Consider the following 18,620-nt stretch of genomic DNA (forward strand, 5'->3'; position numbering starts at 1 on the left):
TTTTGAACACTGTCAGAAAGCCCATGCACTGCGAGCTTTCTCCGCCAGCCACACTGCTCGCAGGACTCTCCCAGGATGCTGTCGAACAACCCTCACGTCGGGCACAAAGTGGCAGGCTGTTGGATTTTCCTCTCCCTCTGTAAGTACTCACTTTACTTTCTGATCTCCGCGTCGGGAGGCTCGGACCGGGCAGCTGTGAGGGGCGTCATGAGCCTCAACAGTAAACAGTTTGTCCTGGTTTTCAGAGCTGACGCTTGTGTTTGGAGAGAAGCGACAGCGCGGCGCTGAACGCGGCGCTCCCAGCGAGCCGAGAGCGTCATTTCCACAACTGTTGGAGAAGTGCGGAGCCATGATTTCGCCTCAACTTCCTGAGGAGTTGAAAGGCGATTTGCGCGTTGCCCACGCGGGCTCGTGCATACTGTTAATTGCAAGTTTGCATGCGAGTTAATCACGAGGAGAGGTCCGAAACCGCCTTTCCGTTCGAGTCTCAGTATTCCTGCTCAAATCTCTTCCCACTCGCGACAAGCGGCGTTAAGTAGCTTCTTCCTGACACATCGACGTTGCACGAGTGGGAGTCAAGCCCGAGGATGAATGCACCTCAGGCTATAGCAGCTGTAAGCTTTGCCCAAGTCAGGTTTTCCTCTGTCACTGTGGATGTGCACAGAGAATCTAGCAACAAAAGTAGAGGATGAGAGAGGAGTTACATCGGATTTATTCCTCTTTTTGTTGCCACAGGAAGGGAGTCTTGCAATTCAAAGAGTGTCATTGTACTATTATTTTAAAAAACTCAGCTTGCTGCAGAAATAATGGCATTTTTACCTTCTCTTATCGAGTTAATTGCTTAATTGGACAAGTGCTTAAAGGCTTAATGTCAAATATTTAAGGTGAGTTTGATTTCACAGGAATAAAAGCACGTTTTAACCCCTTTAACACTCACATGGAGCACTATCTGTATCACCATTAAGAATGAGGATCTCTACATTCCATGCGTATGTTCCAGCACGAATCCAGAATACATTCAGCGGTGTGTCACGTCCATTGGGTGGGGTGCAGCACACAATGTGTGGCTGCAGCTGTGGAGAGAGAATTTGCAGTGAGCGACCAATATTGCATCGGCCCAGTGTGCCATGTGGATGTCCTCCTGAAAAGACTGAGATAAATGCTGAGTGCGGGAGACTGTCTGCCTTGCTGGGACTGAAAATTGTCACAATGCAATAAAACAAGAGGCCAGAATACACACAAGGATCTGCAAATATTTTAGTCCTGCAAGATGGGGCAACATCTGCCAGGGCTGTGTCTGTTTTCAGGCCGCAAACAGATTACAAGCTGACACAGGATCTATGAATCTTAATGCTGCAAGAAATTGCCAGTGGTCACACTGATTTATAATTAATTGGGATAATCATTTTTGAACTTGCACTCACTCTTTACATTTCGCGTCTGCTTACGTTACACCTGGCTAAGCTTATGCCACGTGAAATGGCCTCTTTTACAGACAGACAGATTTCACAGACAGTCATTTCTAAGTTTCCTGGCGCTGCAAGAGAAGTTGCCGCATATTAGTTAGGATCACCTTTCGCTCTCAATTCATGGTTTCGCGTCAAAAATTGAGGCTTGCCTCAGTTTAGTCTGTGTTGAATAACTGGATGAGGGTAAAATGGTTTGTTTATCTTAATATACATATACTTCCAAACTACTATTCAAGCTTGTGGATACGTCAGAAATACAGTGCAGTCGGCGCAGTACGGGGAGCCGGGGTCACTGCTGCAATCCACCAGGATGTGCACAGGGTAGCGTGTATTTGGCACCAAGTCAAGCATGTTTAGTTGGGCATGAGACTCTGACAAGGCAGCTTGTCTGCTCCCCCCGTATGTAATATTCATGGAGCTAACATCAAGGCGCAGCCAAGGTCTGGAGAGCGTCCAGTTTGGTGACATTAGGGTGCCACCTCTGCTGTTTTTCAATGATGTCATCCATGAGGCTTCAACAGACCGTCGCTTCCGATGTGCACTGGAGCGGTTTGCGGCTGGGTGGGATGCAGTCAGGATGAGCAGCAGCACCTCCAAGTTTGAAGCTACAGCTCCCTCAACGAGTCTCCGTGGGTCGCATTTCAAATTGTGGTCCACAAAGTCTGCATGTGATTGTGGGTAGAGGGATACTACAATGACGTAAGGTGTTTGGGGCAGAGTGTTGAAATGCTAAAAATCTACTGTGGCTGGAGACGATCTTCATACTCAGAGGTTGTTGCTGCTTTGTGGCTTAATTTAAGGTTCAACATGTGGAAAGTTACAGCTCACCATTTTATCCAAAAGAAAAAAAGAAAAGAAAGTTGCCTTTTGCTTTCTGCCCACTCTCAGAGACGCCTCAGTTCAGGTGTCTTGGGATCTTACTCAGAAGTGACAGTGGAATTGATTGTGAGATTGATGTGGGTGGTGATGGTAATGGGAGAGCTCAGCCACAGAGAAAAGCTCTCAAACAGCTGCCTTTGTTCTGACCGTCAGCTGTGGTGGCGACTGAGGGAACGAGACTGCCGACGTGAGCCGCCACGTTGAGTTTTCTCGGCAGAATGCACGGCCTCACTGTGGGTGAGAGGGTGAGGAGGTCTGTGATTCAAGATCGCGTCAGGGTCCAGCTGCTGCTGAGGCCCCTGCACGCTGGAAGGAGCAAGATGAAGTGGATCAGGTACCTGGTAAAGATGCCATCCGAAGAGGCCAAACTCTCAGAGAGCAAGGATGTGCTGGAGAGATTACTGTATATCTCTGACTGGTCTGGGAGTGCTTGAGGATCGCACAGGAAGAGAAATGAGCTGCTGTGCATTTGCAACCCGGTCCTGAAAGAGCAGCTTCTGGCTAAAGGACGAATGGATGGATGGAGGTCTTAGTTATAATATCAGAATGAATCCTAATTAGAAACTTTAATCTAACTTCATTTACTTAAAGAGAAGGCAATATTAATAGAGGATATAAATTGTCTGCTGTCCTAGATTTTGCTGTATCTCTGTATCACAGCCTCTGAAATCTCAGAAATGTTCCCAGAAACCAAGGTGACATCTTCAGATAGTTTGTGCAACCAACAATACAAACCCCAAAGAGATTCAGTCGGTTTTCATATAAGACAAAGAAAAGCAGCAAATCTTCATATTAAAGCTGAATGTGAATGAAGTGAATGATCAATTAATCAGTTTAGCATTTCAGCTCCGCTACAAGCTCTGTATCATCAATGGATTCTTACACAATGTTTTGCATTAATGTGATCAAGTACTTTGATTTGTCAGGTATTTAATTCTCAGATCGGCCAAAAACAGACATTCATGTCTCGTCATTTTGTCCATGAACATTTTCTCGGTTTATTTCCCTTAATATGTTCATGATGGGTATTGATGTTGTGATTATAAAATTCCATAAACATGCAAACATCGCGGTAAAAAAATGCAAACGTGACAAAAATTGCAAATGTTGGTGTTTGCAATCCGAATTGCTTTTTTGAATTACAGTATTTCAGGTGCCATGCACCACGTTCATTAACTGTTTCCTTAATTATGGCCATATACCATCACGCTATACTAGAGACCATTCAAAGCATCTGAGGATGTTGCATGTTAAGCATCCTAAACAGGACAACAGGATGTCATCTGTATTTAAATAAGAAGATAGCATTAAGAGCGAGCTCCAGCTAGAAGCTCTAACTGGGTTAGGAGTTGCCAGTATGCATTCTAGATGGCTGCTGGCTGTGCTTGAATGGGAATAAAAAGTTTAAATTTAATATGACACAATGCCAGATGAAGCCTGTGCTTCCTGCATGCCTAACAGTCTGCAGAGCAGTTTTCATAAAATACAAATCAGATGCATTATTACAACGATATCTGCAGCGCAAACTGTGTGCCATCTGTGCCAGTTCTTTGATGAGCTACTTTCATTTTAATAGTGTTTGCTGCCTCTGTCCCCACAAAGTGTCACATTTTTCTCATTTTGCATTGAAACACTGGCATTTTGTAATGAACTTTACAGAATTTTTGCCAACAATGAAAAATAATGTAAACCCGCCTCGAGTCATTTTTGATTTTCAGGGATCAGGGAGAGGAATCCAGAAATCGCAGTTTGAAACTTTGATATATCAACTCATCATTTTTAGATGTTTTTCAGACTGGACACGAAGCAGAATTCAAAGGGAGAGTGATTACACGCAGTGGAAAGAGGCAAACAGACGTGGATTAGGCAACACAAATTGAGGTCAAGACAGGTCTGCACGAGCTGGAAATGTTTCTCATTGAGCTGTACGACTCCACGCCTCGGATGCACAGAGACGAGAGTAAAACTGAGAGGGGCCATAACGGAGAGGGTTGGTTCTTGATGAATTCAGAGTTTGTTCCCAGTCTGAGCTGTCACACTCTCACAAGTACAAACCCTAACCCGCCAGACAGGAGCGTCCACATAGAACGATTCTGCAAAACCACAGAGTGTAGGTTCACTGACAACAATAACTAGGTAGTTCTGAGGTTAGGGAAAGACAAAGGATGTGTTTCAAAATAAGAAAGTGTGAATTGAACACTTGTGCTGTGTAGTGGACACCCGTCTCCTGCAGGAAGGTCATACTTGCTGCACGTCCTGACACCACCACGACCTCCACACTAGACTTCCCGACCGGCTACATAAAGGGCAAGCTGCCTTCTGCATTGCCACTGAATTTTGCCATTGGACATAAACCATCTATAATCCACCAATATGGATGTAATTACTGGGCACACCGGGCGGCAGGCGCCTTCTGCACACACGCAGTCAGTTAACAGCTCGAGTTAACCTTTGTTCAGTGAGTGCCTATGCTGTTTTGAGTGTGGACTGCAAAAATGCTCATCAAATTTGCATGAATAAAGCAAAATTAACTTTAATTAATTTTTAACACACCTCAGTGGCAGAAGCACATGGACACGAGAATCCCATTTCAGTCCACTTTGTCACGTCCAGTAGAATTTATGTTGTCTTTTACCTTAGACTGGATTTGTCAAATGTAGAGGAGAAGTCTGGGTCTCTTTGTCTTGGTGAATGTTTGGCTGACCTCACCAGCCACTCCACGCCACTTTGTTCCACGTGGAAAGTGTTCTTGTTTGAACTGTGGTGCTGGGAGCTGCTGTCCACGGTTTCAGGAGGGTTTGGTGAGAGGTGAGTCCAGGTTTAATGGTCCTCAGCGTGAGGATGTTTGTGCATGGCGGACAGCCTCACCATAAATATCAGAATTGTGACGCTAAAGTGATTTTAGGTTTTATTGTCTTTTGCAGATTGAATTACTTTGCTTTTCGGGACCAGTGCAGCTGCAGTTCGGCCTCTTCACTATTTAGCCTCTTTTGAACCCTTTAGTTGTCTCGTTTTGCTTTGAGCGCTCACACATGGAAGCAGTGATTATCAGAGCTCTTCTAAAGCTGACACTGACTGTTAATTAGCGTTCAAGTTAATATAATACACCTGCGTGGCTGGCTTTGTTAATGTGATTTAGTTACTTCAAAGTACTTTAATGCGCTGTCTACATTTATTTCCGCTCCCTCTGTAGCCATTAAATCTTGGATGAAGTGGAAAGTTAAGTCAGACACCAACCGTCAAACGTCAAAATCATATCTTAATTATAAGAATCCTTTGAGATTTTCATGTTATAGAAGAGTATGTATGTAGAAGGAAAAAGTACAACAATGTAAAAATACTCTTTCAAGTAAAAGTCCTGCATTTTAAATCCTACTTCAGTAAAAGTGAGGTCAAGTAAAGTAGGACACTAAAATGCAGTAACTGATGTGACTGATATTCTGACATTATTGGATTGTAAAACTGATGAAGCAAAGTGTAAGTAGCATTTTACTGTGGTAGTTGGTTGAGGTGGAGCTAGTTTTAACTATATATTTAGTCCGGTAATTAAGTTTGGTGGTTCTCAACCAAGGATTCGGACCCCTTCAAAAGAGTCACAAGATAAATTTGATGGGTGATGAATAATGAGAGAGGACACAAGGAAAAGCAGTTCTTGGACATCTGAAACATGATGAGGAGACACATTTTATAAGCTTATCTTGTATATTTTATGCAAAATATTTTTCTGAAAAGTAATTATAGCTGTTGAGTTGAAAGATTTCCCTCTAAAATGTAGTAGAGTAGAAGTATAAAGTGGCAGAAAATGGAAGTAAAGTCAAGTAGCGTTCAAGTACCTGAAAATTGTATTGGGTGCAGCAGTTGAGTTACTGTCCACCACTTCTTCTTGCAGAACTGTTCTCCTGGAACAAAGAGGAGTTGTGATTCTGTAAACTATCCACTGTACATGTTTTCTTTGTCAGATTCATTCTGCGAAGATACCAACCTGACTCCCACCCTCTCTATTATGAGCACAATGTTTCCTGGCTAATTGCATCGAACGTGTGCTTTGTTTACAATGACAGTGCAAATTTAGATTCTTGTTGAAAGGCATTCAGCTAAACCATTCAGGGCTTTCAGCATGGAGAGAGATTTCCTGAGTTTCTAAAATCAAAGCAAACAAGTTCCCTTCGGTACGGCTCAATTGAAAACATGGTTGGAAACAACAGACTTGATTATGCAGCGATGCGATGGAGGCGCTCCCATCAGCACTCCTGACATTATGTAGGGGGTTACTCCCACCCTCGCTCTCCCTCTCACTCCTTGTGTGTCTCTCTCTCCGGGGTGAGCCATGAAAAGATGGGAAGTTTGAGCAGCTGTAGCAGAATATATCGTGAACTTGAATGTACTCCTGCTGGAAACTTCATTTCATGCCAAATGTTGCATTTTTAATCCTGACGGGAACCTGGATGACAGCGTCGTCGTCGTCGCACTCGCTCGACACAGCTCATTATTTGCTGGGTCGGATTTTATGTTTCTCAACTTTGAATGTTTATGAACAATTAGGATTCATGGACATTTGATAGTGTGTGTTCAGCTTGAATTTGGGTTATCTGCTTTTTGTTGCACATAAAAACATGGATACTTCATTCCCCACATTGTACAATGTAGTCGTCTTTGTCAGCAACCACAGGTGTTTCTTTTCTGTAGGAGCCATAATCTTCTGTATGTAAGAGAAAGAGGACACTTGTGTTCTTGGAGTGTTTTGAGTGGCAGTTAATAAGAAACAAGGTCCACACTCAAGGTCCACTTACTCGCTGTTTCTGGAGCTTTCAATGATATTATGTGGTCTTCATCTGGAGATAAAGTGTCATTAGTTAGATACGATAAAATAACATAATCCTTTATTGATCCCACAACGAAGAAATGTCAGCAGCCTGTCACTGAAGGAGCTGCCCAGTGCTGTCGGAGTGTCCTGCATGGGGTGGGACATGTTCTCCATGGGGGATACAAGCCATCATCCTCCTTTCTCCCTACACCACCTCTGGGTCGAGGGGACATCCCAGAACAGAGCTGGCCGTCTTCACCACTCTGTTAAGTCTCTTCTTGTCAGCAGTTGAGATGCAGCTACCCCCTGCAGACCACTCCATAGGAGATGGCTGGTGCCACCACAGAGCCAAAACAGGTCCTCAGGAGTTCCCCCTGAACTCCAAATCTCCTCAGCAGAGTCAGTCTGCTCCGGCCTTTCTTATTTACTGCTTTTGTTTTGTTGGTTCAGAACAGTTTATTATTCACGTGGACATACATTAAGAGTCCACCATCTAAATATCCATTCCCTGGAGGTTCACTGGTGTAGGAGGAGAGTGATTGCACCAGCAGCTCTTTATTTTTCCCTGCATTGATCTGGCGGTGGCTCTTCTCTGTCGTCCTGATCTGTGATCAGGCCGACGATTGCAGTCGTCAGAGAACTGTGGCAGGTGGCAGTTTGCTGAATTGTGCCTGGAGTCTGCAGTGTGGAGGGTGAAGAGGAAGGGATCCAGGACTGTCCCCTGCAGGGCCCCCGTGCTGCAGACAACCACACTCACAGTCCCTGTGCGCTCCAACTTGTCCTTCAGTAAGCATGAGCTGCACGGTGTTGAGGGCACCGGAGGAGTGATTCTCACAGTGCTTCGACCCTCACTTTCCCTGAGAGAGGGATCCATGTAGGAGGTCGTGTAGCATCGAATTTTGGGGTTGTGTACTAATGTGTATGAATAGATCTCCTTTTTGGGTCCTATGTTTCCATGTTTCTGTTTTTTAAAAATAACCTAGCATATTCCCAGACACCAGTAGAACCAGTAAGTGCAGGGCAGCTAATGCACTGGAGGATTTGTGGGAATCATCAGTTCCAGTATATACATTGTGGGAAGGATGACAGGTGCATTAGAGGAAGGACTGACAGTAACAGGACACCAAAGATGGTACATGATTGATTACAGCGATGTGGCATAACCGTGGTGCGACTATGTACCCACGGCCACAATTTTAAGTACAAAAGATGATGTTTCAACAAGGAAAATCAGTCTGTTCTGCAGAGCATACTCAGGCTTCGTAATCTGTGAAGAGAATAAGGCTCTCTGGACCCAACTCTTCTGGACTCTGACGCTCATTCAGACCACTTCTTAAAACTCTTCAGGTAAAGTAATACTGGTCCTTGATGGGACATCAGTAGATCCGCACTGAAGCTTGGTTCCTTTGATGGGATCACCGGGGGTAATGTTGGCTTAAAAGTTGAGTTTGACAGTTCACTCAGTAATCAATGATAATTAACAATGTATTTATTATCACTGTAAAAAAACTTCCACTGGTTCAACTTAACCGTTCTTGCTGCCTTAAAAATGTGCGGTGCCTGAACTTAAAGTTAAATAGTTTGTTCATGTTTGTAACGTAAGAAAATGAAAATGTAAAATTCACTGAGCTTGAGAAAAGAAGTTCAAAAGCTATTTATTGCAAAGACAGATCCAAAGAACTTACAGCTGTGGCTGCTGTTGTGGGAACCAGTCTGAACCGGAGTTATTGTTATTGAGTTATTATAAACTGCTCCCAGTGACCTCGGTGTGTTTCGAGTGCACAGGAGCAGAATTGAAAAGAATTCAATACTAACCTTCATCTTGGTTCATATTGTTTTCATTATAACAAGAAGAGACTACCTTGATTTAACGTAAAGACACAGAGGTCTCCAGAGAGTTTTGACTCCCAGACAATGCATGCTGGGAAGTCTGATGTGCTGATTATGTTTTTTTCTTCTTTTTTTTCAGAAATTTAATTTAATGAGTGTAAACAGTACCTTCATCCAGCTCATCATTTCAACTCATGTTTTTAAGTGAAGATTAGTTGATTTTCTGCAAACAGGTGAAGACTTATTGAAAAAAATGCAAAAATCTGCTGAAATCCGATGAATGAGACTGTGCTTGCTGCAGAAAAGTTTTGCTTTCTCTGTTTATTTTTCATCATGTCATCTGCAGGATAAACACCAGCTCTTTTCTGCTTTCTCTCTATTTTGCCTCATTACTTTTTCTCATTGGAAACATATTCCGAGCTGTCCTTGTCACAAAAATGCTCTCACTGCAGACTGCACTGAACAGAGTCCTCCTGCAGCAGCAAACAAAAGCAACTTTTGATGTGAGGAAACGTATAAATTGTGTGTGAAAATCAGATCTCCCTTTGAAAATCGGCTGAATCTTTGTGTGAAAATCGGAAACGACATTAGGTGTAATCACCACCTTAATGTGGGTGTTTTCTGCTCCTCTGAAGACGTCTTATGTGTTTTTAAAAGGAAAAATAATATTTCGTTGGCTCGGCAACTTGCTCGCGTCAATTGTTTGGTTTTTTTGGTGCTTTCATGACTAAAATAATTAGGTTCATTCCATTGTTTGTGGCTGTGGCTTTACCGCAGGCTTCAGGCACTGAAATGTTTTGAAGTGAACTCAGCTCTGAATAATTTAAGAAAAGGATTCCCTTTGCATGGTTAGAATTAGTATCTGACCAAATTACTGCAGATTGGGTCATAAAAGCAGTCACAGAGATCATATCTATCTTATGAAATATGCACCTTTTTATATTGGATTTTTTTTTGTGTGTATGTGTGTGTGCGTTGGATATTAGATTATAGCTGTAATGTGAGTTGGCTTGTTCCTAGAAAACATATCTGCTGCTTTAAGGTTTTAATCAACACTCGCAGTTGCCCTTTAATGGCTTCTGCAGCGAGTCAGCAGAGGAAATTTAACTCTTTCTCGGTTCTATCACCTAATTAAAGTCAGATTTGAAGCTGACTGATGTGAGAGTGCAGGCAGCCTGATTTAATATAAACTGCTTTATAAATTCATTCTCAGTGACACCGCTGTTTTTGATGTATCGATTTGAAATCCTGCGAAGATTTTCTTGTCTGAGAATCGATGGCAATGTAATTGGATAGAAGCTCTCCTGGCTCTTATTACATACTTGCATAGATGAATGGTGCTCTTACAGATCTAGCGTCGACTCGAATGAATTAGGCTGTGAGTAATCTTTTGAGCATTCAATTAAATATTTCTATTTTCAAGCATAATAACTTGAAGCAGATTTTTTCATTTGGCCCTGCCTGTGTAGACAAGACACCCAGCCTGAAGAAAAAAAAGACAGTGTGTGCTTCATCTTAAAAGCAGTGATTGCTGTTTGTTTTATGATCTAAAATATCATTTTCCTCTTTCTGTTCTTACAGTTCATATCAACTTTTCTGCTGGCAGCTCAGGAAAAGGCTCACAGGTAAGAAAAACAGTTGACACATGTGATTCTTGCACATTTGCTCTTGAGAATTAGTGTTCATCGTTCATTTCCTGCTCTCCTCGCCTCCATTAAAACCTTAATTACCTGACCAGCTGAAACTAATGACCATCTTTTCCTTTTTTTTTTTTTAAATGGATTGATTATTGGCCTCCAGATCGGAAGTTTAATTTGCTCTTCCAAATAAATCTGTTAGCTCTGTCTTTCCTCAAGTGCAAGATGATTTTCTTGCCGTTGCAATTTCTAAGTCTGCAGTTGCGGCTCGATAAATAATTAACATGTTCAGTTGCTCTGCTTGTTCTTGGTGTGAGAAGATGTTGACAGTAAGCCTCCTGGCAGAGGTGCTTAGCATCACAGAAACAGGAAATTACTGTCTTGCCTTTTACTGATGTCAACTGCTCCATTCCCTGCAGACGAAGTTTCACCCTTTCACTTTGTCTCTTTTCATATTTCTTACATTGCTGTAAATGATGTGAGGCAGGAATTGTCATCTGCTCAACCTCCAGTGTAATCTAAAAGAAAACCAAAAAAAAAAGTAATAATGAAACAATTGATTCTCTGAAGCACACAAAGGTATTGGCATCTAATTTGAGCAAATTTGCTTAAGTCAGTTTTCTTCCCGGAAATTTCTGTGTCACATTACCAGCGTCCCTTTAAGAAAGGATGCTTTTTGTCCATAAAAGAGCGATTAGGGACAGCTGCCTGTCAGAGTGATAAAGCTGAAGATTTAAACGACATCCGCTCAGGAGAAGAAGCTCTTTAAGGGAATGACAGGAGCAGTGTTTTTGCAACACTGGAAACACAATCAGGAATAAAAGACACGTCTGATGTGCTGGAGAAAAACGACTGTAAAAGCTGAGAAACTGCTTAATGGAGTTCCTCTTTGTCTGAGCTGTTACAACACATCTATTCTTAGACACAAGTGTACAGTAAAAACATCAGAAAAACATGTTTTTTTTTCTTCTTGACCCTGACGTGTTGGTGCTAGCACTTCTGAGAGCTCGTGGGGGGGGCCAGCACTGTGTTTCTCACTGCATTTGAATTTTTTAATGTCAACTTTTGACAGGTGTTTGTCAGACAGAGAGTGAGTCCAAAATGGGCTTTACACCTTCTATCAGACATTTGTTATAGTGAGAAATGTTTCTTTTTCTCACCAAGCTCAGCTGCAAAGTGGAAACCAGGTGCTTGCCCCCTTTTTAGATCTCCTGAGCTAAAGAACAACATTAACAAATTAGATAGGAATACACATTTTTAGGTCATCTCCAGTTTCATTCTAGAAAGTCACATCAGGGCCATGGCGGGAGGCCTGGCAGTCATTCCTGAACACAACATTTGCAAATTAGTGGACTCTAAAGTAAACACACTTTATTTACTATTTCAGAATAAACCAGTTGTTGAATAAAGCAATTAATCATTGCTCTTCAGAGGATTATTAACAAGGTTACAGTGTTCTGTATGTGGGACCTTTTTGCTCAAAGCCATTTTGCAGCAATAAGATCAATTACAATGCAACACATTTTTAAGCTTCCAGTGAAAAAATAAATTACCTTTGTTGTTTGGACAATCCAAATCCAATATATTCAATCTAACTTTGCTTCCTGTCTCTCCAGCCCATGTTTAAAAAAAGATCTTTTCCTCAACAGAGTTCTTGTTGGTTTGGATTTGAGAGTGCAGCTATAACTCAGATGTTAAACACACCAAACATGATTGATATTTCTCTAAACTATACAAAGTTGTTGAGAAGCATATAAAGGTAGTTATAAATGGAGGGTTTGCCACACATGTTTTAAGCTAATGTTGAAGATCGCACTGGTGTTTTGGTTATTTAGCTCATTTACAACCCATTTTTCCAGATGTGTAGATAGAGTTAGTTAGTTAATCGGAATTTCCTATATTTCAGTCAGATGTTGGTTTTAATATGAAATGTGACTCCTGCAGAGCTTCATTGTGACTGTTGCAAGCTAAAATGACTGACTTGGCAGCAGTTTTAATGAAAAACCACAGTGAGGTTAAACAGTTGCAGGTCTCTGGGAGGAAAGCATTTGATCGTTTAGGTGAGAAAAGATGAGAAAATGCATGAATGAATCTGACATTATCGTATGCTTTGGGAAATGGTTGACAGCGGTGTAGACTGAATTCTGCACAGTATGTTTTGCATTTAATGGAGTCAAACCACCCATCTAGGCCTTTGAGCCAGTGTTTGATCAGAGCTTTTTTCCACATGATTTCTGTGCCAGTGGTCAGCAGAGAAGATCTGGCACCTAATAAGAGAGGGGTTCCCCATCTGACTTCAAACAGCTGGGCTCATCCCATCAAGAGTAAAGTCTGGATAAATCTGCAGGGGCTCCTGTCGCATGAGATGTGAGCAACACTGCTCTCACAACGCAGAGTAGCAACAGCCAAGTCGTATTAATCTTCCAGTAGCATGTTAATAAAAGTGCTCAATGCATTTTCTATGTAATTCTGCAACCCGCGGCTGATTGTTTGCTCCCTTACATTGGAGGAAATGATCAAATCTGTTTTTCTCAGGCCGGATTTGAAAAGATGCATACTCTTTGATCAATGTTGTTGCATATAGCATTGATACAAAAGGCTTATGATATGTAAAGCAGGAAACATGGCTGCACCAGTAAACATTAAAGTGTCATTTTCAGTGGCTGTCTTTGAACACAGTCCGTGTCTTGCATATGGAAGAAGTTTTAGCGTCTCCCTCCTCCTTTGAAGACGGCCCGAAGCCTCTGATGACTGGCACCAGCTCGAACTTAGAATGACTCAGAGAAGTTGGCGATGGCAAGCGCAGGTACCGTGATTATCCGCAGCTCCAGGGCTTCATAAACAGCCTAAACAACGAGTCTGCTGCAAGTTTGCTAATGTAAGCAGAGGTGCCTTGATCTCATGCATCAAGAGGACGGAGAACAGCGAGAGGATGCGTGAGCACAACACAGCGTGAGAAATTATTTACAAACTTCCAGCCAGGGTCGTGCAAAGCCGCTGAATAACTTGTCAACAGGAGACCTGACATTCCCTGTCGCTTCGCCGCCGTTCGCGTCTGAGGACACTTCTTAAAAGACATTGCAGGGCCCAGGCTTTATTCTGAGAGGGGCGGCTTCACCTTAAGGTGATGTTCCTAGATGTGGCAACAGGCAACAGCCAGTCACGCGACGCACACAAGAACACAGCCAGTACAGCAGCAGTAATTGAAAGTGCTGATCTTTGTGAGTCATTAGCTTCTTTCATGGCTTTTCTAGACTAAATAGTAGCTTCGCAAAGTTACATAACACAAACATTTTCTCAGGTTCATCCTCAGGCTGCGCAGGATAACACAAGGTGTGCGCCACAGACCGGAACAACACATTTTAATTCCAAAGTATTCCAAATAGTGAATAGCGTCCTTGTAAATTTGCAGACAGGAGACATAAACACTTCTCATTTGCCACCACCGTCAACTTTGCTCAGTTCTGCTCCATTTAAGTGTGTAGATCTCCGTCTCTGTGTAGGCTGCACTCAAGCTTAAGTGCCATTCAGTTGTTGACATAATAAATAGTCTTCAAGGAAAAGAGCTCCTGCCTTCCTTAACAACACAGTCGCTTGAAGTCATCATGTCTGATTGGACAACAACATCTTCAGTGTTGTTGTCATGTTGTTTAAACTGTCATCTGTGCTCTCTAAGTGGATGCCACTACATGCAAGAGAGCCTCCCTTTTCCTCCCCAGCTCGGGCTGAGCCGTTTGTAAGAAAATCAAACTCAAGAGGAAATGTGTGAGACAGATGTCTGAATCATTGCTTCGGCTCCTCTGCAGTGACCTTATCTCGGCAGGAAAGACAGATTCTTTTGCTGAGATTACAGCCCTGCCTGAATGCTGCCAGTGTGCACCTAAAGATCCCACCGAAACTGGACAAAAAACGTGAATATCAACAGTTGTCCAGGTGGTACACATCTTTTTCTGAAACCACAGAGAGCAGCTGATAGCATCTCAGTGCTTTACTATACTTTACTTTACTATTTTTCGTCTCATCTCATAGGAGATCACCCCCTCAGATGATTTCCTTTTCCATTTGTCAGACACTAACTGCTCTTAATTGAAAAAGGTTTTTTTGAAGCAACTTCTTCCATAAGCTCATTATATTGATAAAACTGTTCCCACTAATTTACTGAGTGTTTGCTAATTTATTTCTTTTGAGTTCGGGTGATCATTTAGATACAGATTTAAATCGCACATAGTGCTTCACAGCATTCGGTTTTCCTTTTGAATCCACGATACGAGTCCAGCATGTTTTCTTGTGTGAGCAAACTCTTTTTTTCCCCAAAGTGTTGTGGCTAAAATTTCCATCTCATGTAGAGGCCAGGGATCATACTGCGACCCTAAATATCTTACACAGCAGGGCCTGACAGTAGCGGTTGCCTCGTTGCCCGCGGCAACCAGATTTGGACCACTGTCAACAATTTTGTGCGGTCTGGTCGCTTCTGTTGGCAACAGTTTTTCCTGTGCTTAGAAAAACAAAGCTGAATCCCTCTGTGTGCGCTCCTCTAACTAACTGAGACTGCCCCTGTTGAACTGTTTCACTGTTGTAAAATTATGGATGAAAAATGGAAACATTAACCCTGTAACTCACACAGAGATTTGTGCAAACTACATCAACAATAGGAGGAATTAAAATACTGTTTTTGTGTAAAAGGTTTAATGCAAACTCTTTACAACATGTATTTCCCTCATTAAATCATCCAGGCAAACACAACGTTTAGTCGCAGGGCTGAAAAACACACTGCAAAAACTCCCAAAAGCTCTCAAAGGTAAGGAAAAAAGCAATCAATTGGAGGAAATATTGCTTAAAATTATAAAGAAAAAATTATAACAGGCAAATTTCACTTACCCCACAGTGCAGCCGGACTAAAAGCAAGTACATTAGTCTGGATTCAAAGAAACTCTGACTTCAACAAAGCAGTTTTGTGTTTTTTAGTGTCGATCAAACAGCTCTACAATTCTGGAAAATCTACTTTCAAGCGTCAAGTTCACACAGAACCACTAATTAAATCTCAGCAAAAAGTTCAAATATTAAAATGATTAAGCACAAAAAAGCTTGAAGCAAGTGAAATGCTTTAGCGTAAAAACTGCCTGATAAGATGATATATCTCAGATCTTGTATTGGCTGATTTAAGACAGTTTATCTTACTTAGATTTTTAGTTTTTTTGCAATGCAGGAAAGGGGGGGTAAAACTTGTTAGAGGAGGAAGGAATACAGCATGTGTGCCTTTACAAGATTGTCCAGAACTGAGAGAAAATTAGCTTTTAGCATCGCCTACATCCTGGACAGACTCCTCTACCGTCTCCAGTTCAGAAACAACTCTGACATGACAGAAAAGTGGAGCTGGAGATCAGACCAGGCCTGCAGGAGTTAAACATTCAGCATATTGTAATTTATCCTGCTAATTATATTACCTTGCAAATGTGAAATTTAAATGCAGTGACATTAGCTGCTCTCTCTCACTTTTGTTCTGGATTATTAATGAAGCTCAGCCACTTGTTCTTAATCAAATCCATTTAATGTGTTCATTTGTGTCTCTGTTAGGGAGAGAGAGAAGGGCAGCTAAGATGAAAATGTTGTCATCTGAAGTTGTTTAACTCAATAATGTGAGAAAGTTTGGATGGCATCTCAGTTCAGCGTTCACTGATACTTTACTGGGTACAGGATGATGCTCGTTGCTATGGATACCGTCCAACGCTATAAGAGAACCCTTTAGCTTTCATTTTGTCATACACAAACTTTACAAGAGTGACTTTATTCCAGCGTGTGGCTCCTCTCTTCATGACACTTTAGTTCCAAAGTCTACACAACTGGCTGCATGAAAAAGTGTTTGAGGCTAGAGGGAGATTTCTGTATCGCTGGTACAAAAGTGCTGCTCGCCGTTTAACAAATACTAGACGATGCATCGGCCCCGTTTCAGCTCCTCTTTGCTGCTTACCAGTAAGCTTTCGAATTGATTTTAAGATCTCACTGATCACATTTAAAGCACCTCATGGTTCACCTTTGCTGCTTACCAGTAAGCTTTCGAATTGATTTTAAGATCTCACTGATCACATTTAAAGCACCTCATGGTTCACCTCCCAGCTGCGTCGCTGAATTGCTGCTCTCCTATGAGCCAGAGCACAGGCTCAGATCCTCGGGCAGGCTTCTGCCGGGCCGTTCCCACATCCCGGATGACTCAAGGTGACCAGTCGTTTGTAGTCAGAGCCCCTTCAGCTCTGGAACTCCCTGCCTGTGAATGTGAGGCTTGCAGGATCAGTGACATCATATAAATCTCCTCCCAAGACTCCTCTTTAAAAAAAGCCTTTTATTATTCTTTCTAATTGTTTTATTTCCAACATGCCCAATATTTCCTTATAATTATAACAGTAGGACTAACTAGCCTGCGAGGGACAGTGCTGTTGTATTACGTGTCTTCTACATGAATCATCAGCTGGTGACAGTGCTGAAGTTTTGCCTGGGACATGCAGCTTCAAACTCAGTCAAAGGCCGAAAGATAATGCTTGGTTGCCAGGTTGGCAGCTCCCTCTAAAAGTAACACATCCTGTTACTGTAGTATCATTTAGAGCAAGTTAACAGTTTAACTTGTCAGTTTCGAGACTGTGTGCCCTGTTATCAACAGAGCTATGAATAAAAACCTGAAAAGAGAAGCGTCAGGCGCTTCAAGTCATTAAGTCATTGCACATTAAGAGCATTTGTGTGAAAAAATGAAATTTTAATCTGTCAATTCTTTTGGCACCCTGACATGAAGGAGGGATACAAAAACGCTTTAAGTGTTAAACCGCTCAACAGACCTGAAAGCGCCTTCAAAATGAAGCTGACAATTTGCACCTCGCCAGGAAACTGCTTTATTCTGTGGTTAATGTAAATATAGAGTGAACACAAGAATAATAGATGTCAACTTCTCAGGTATGTCAGGTGCTCAGTGTCCTTCTAGAAAGCCAGCTTCTGTAAACATCACACATTTTTCAACCCACATGTCAAAATTCAGAAAACCCTGCAGCCTTGAATCGTTCCTGCCATCAGTGAACAGAGAGCTAATGTGACCTGACGGGTCACTCACATCAGTGGAGCGTCTGGGCCCTCGGGGATTGAGAGATGCAGCAGGGGGGCAGGGGCGCTGCCGTGTACGTATGTGAAGAGCTCCCAAATCAAAGGCGGGGATCAAAGGGTTGTCTTTGCGGGTGTCCTTGATTACATAACAATCACATTAAGTGGGTTGAGCATCATTCTCGAGGAGTTTGCGCTTGCACACCTCGGCTGCTGTTGTGCGGTTAAACTACACGAGGCAAAAAAATCTTTCTGTCTGTCTGCATCAGCGCTGCGGTTCCGCAGATCAAACCCGCTCAAGGGACGGTGAAACTCACTCCCTCAGATGGACAGCGCAGGCTCATAGCAATATCTTTTTAACACCTATGGGTGCCTGATTCCCGCTGCAAACGGCTGACAGCCTGCTGTCGGATGGGATTAAAAAGAGCGTTACCTGCGTGCAGAAGCATTGAGGGCCAAAAAGAGGCGAATCCTGTGAGCTGAGAATAATTCATCTCCGGGTAATTGCGAAAATAATGTGAGACCCGATCTGAGCTCACTCTGCCGCAGAATATTCCATCATTTGCCCGAGAAAGGTTTGTGCCACTGCAGGAAAGTGCAACCAAGGAGCAGGGTTTTGTTAAAGGTACAATAAGTAACCTTTTGAACATATAAATGTGAGGTATGTTCACCTTGAGTTGTGCCTTTTCATAAAAAAAGGCTTCTGATAAACCGTCAGCACTGCAGAAAGCAGCTATAGCTCCTATATTTATCTATATTTTTATAGTAGTGTAAAGGACAACACCAGGATTTGATGTCTTTTTTCCTTACAAAGTCCGACACGTTTTATTTTATAAATATATTCGAAATCCTGAACGCATTTTGTTCTTTAGTGCTGTTGTTTTGGGTTTTACTTCCACTGACAAATCGATGCTAAATGTA

At 42.3% G+C, this 18,620-nt stretch overlaps 1 protein-coding gene across 1 annotated transcript in view; it reads left to right on the top strand.

Annotated features, from left to right (window-relative positions):
• The first annotated feature begins 17 nt into the window (after window positions 1-17).
• The window catches only part of b3glcta (beta 3-glucosyltransferase a), a 58,172-nt gene continuing 39,569 nt past the window's right edge, over window positions 18-18,620 (top strand). Inside the window, exons 1-2 of the mRNA XM_041941473.1 lie at window positions 18-139; window positions 10,564-10,607. Coding sequence (XP_041797407.1) covers window positions 76-139; window positions 10,564-10,607 — 108 coding nt within the window. The 5' untranslated portion in view covers window positions 18-75. The remainder of the gene's footprint in view (window positions 140-10,563; window positions 10,608-18,620) is intronic.

The sequence above is a fragment of the Chelmon rostratus genome, chromosome 7 (genome assembly GCF_017976325.1).
Source record: "Chelmon rostratus isolate fCheRos1 chromosome 7, fCheRos1.pri, whole genome shotgun sequence".
Classification (NCBI taxonomy): Eukaryota; Metazoa; Chordata; class Actinopteri; order Chaetodontiformes; family Chaetodontidae; genus Chelmon; species Chelmon rostratus.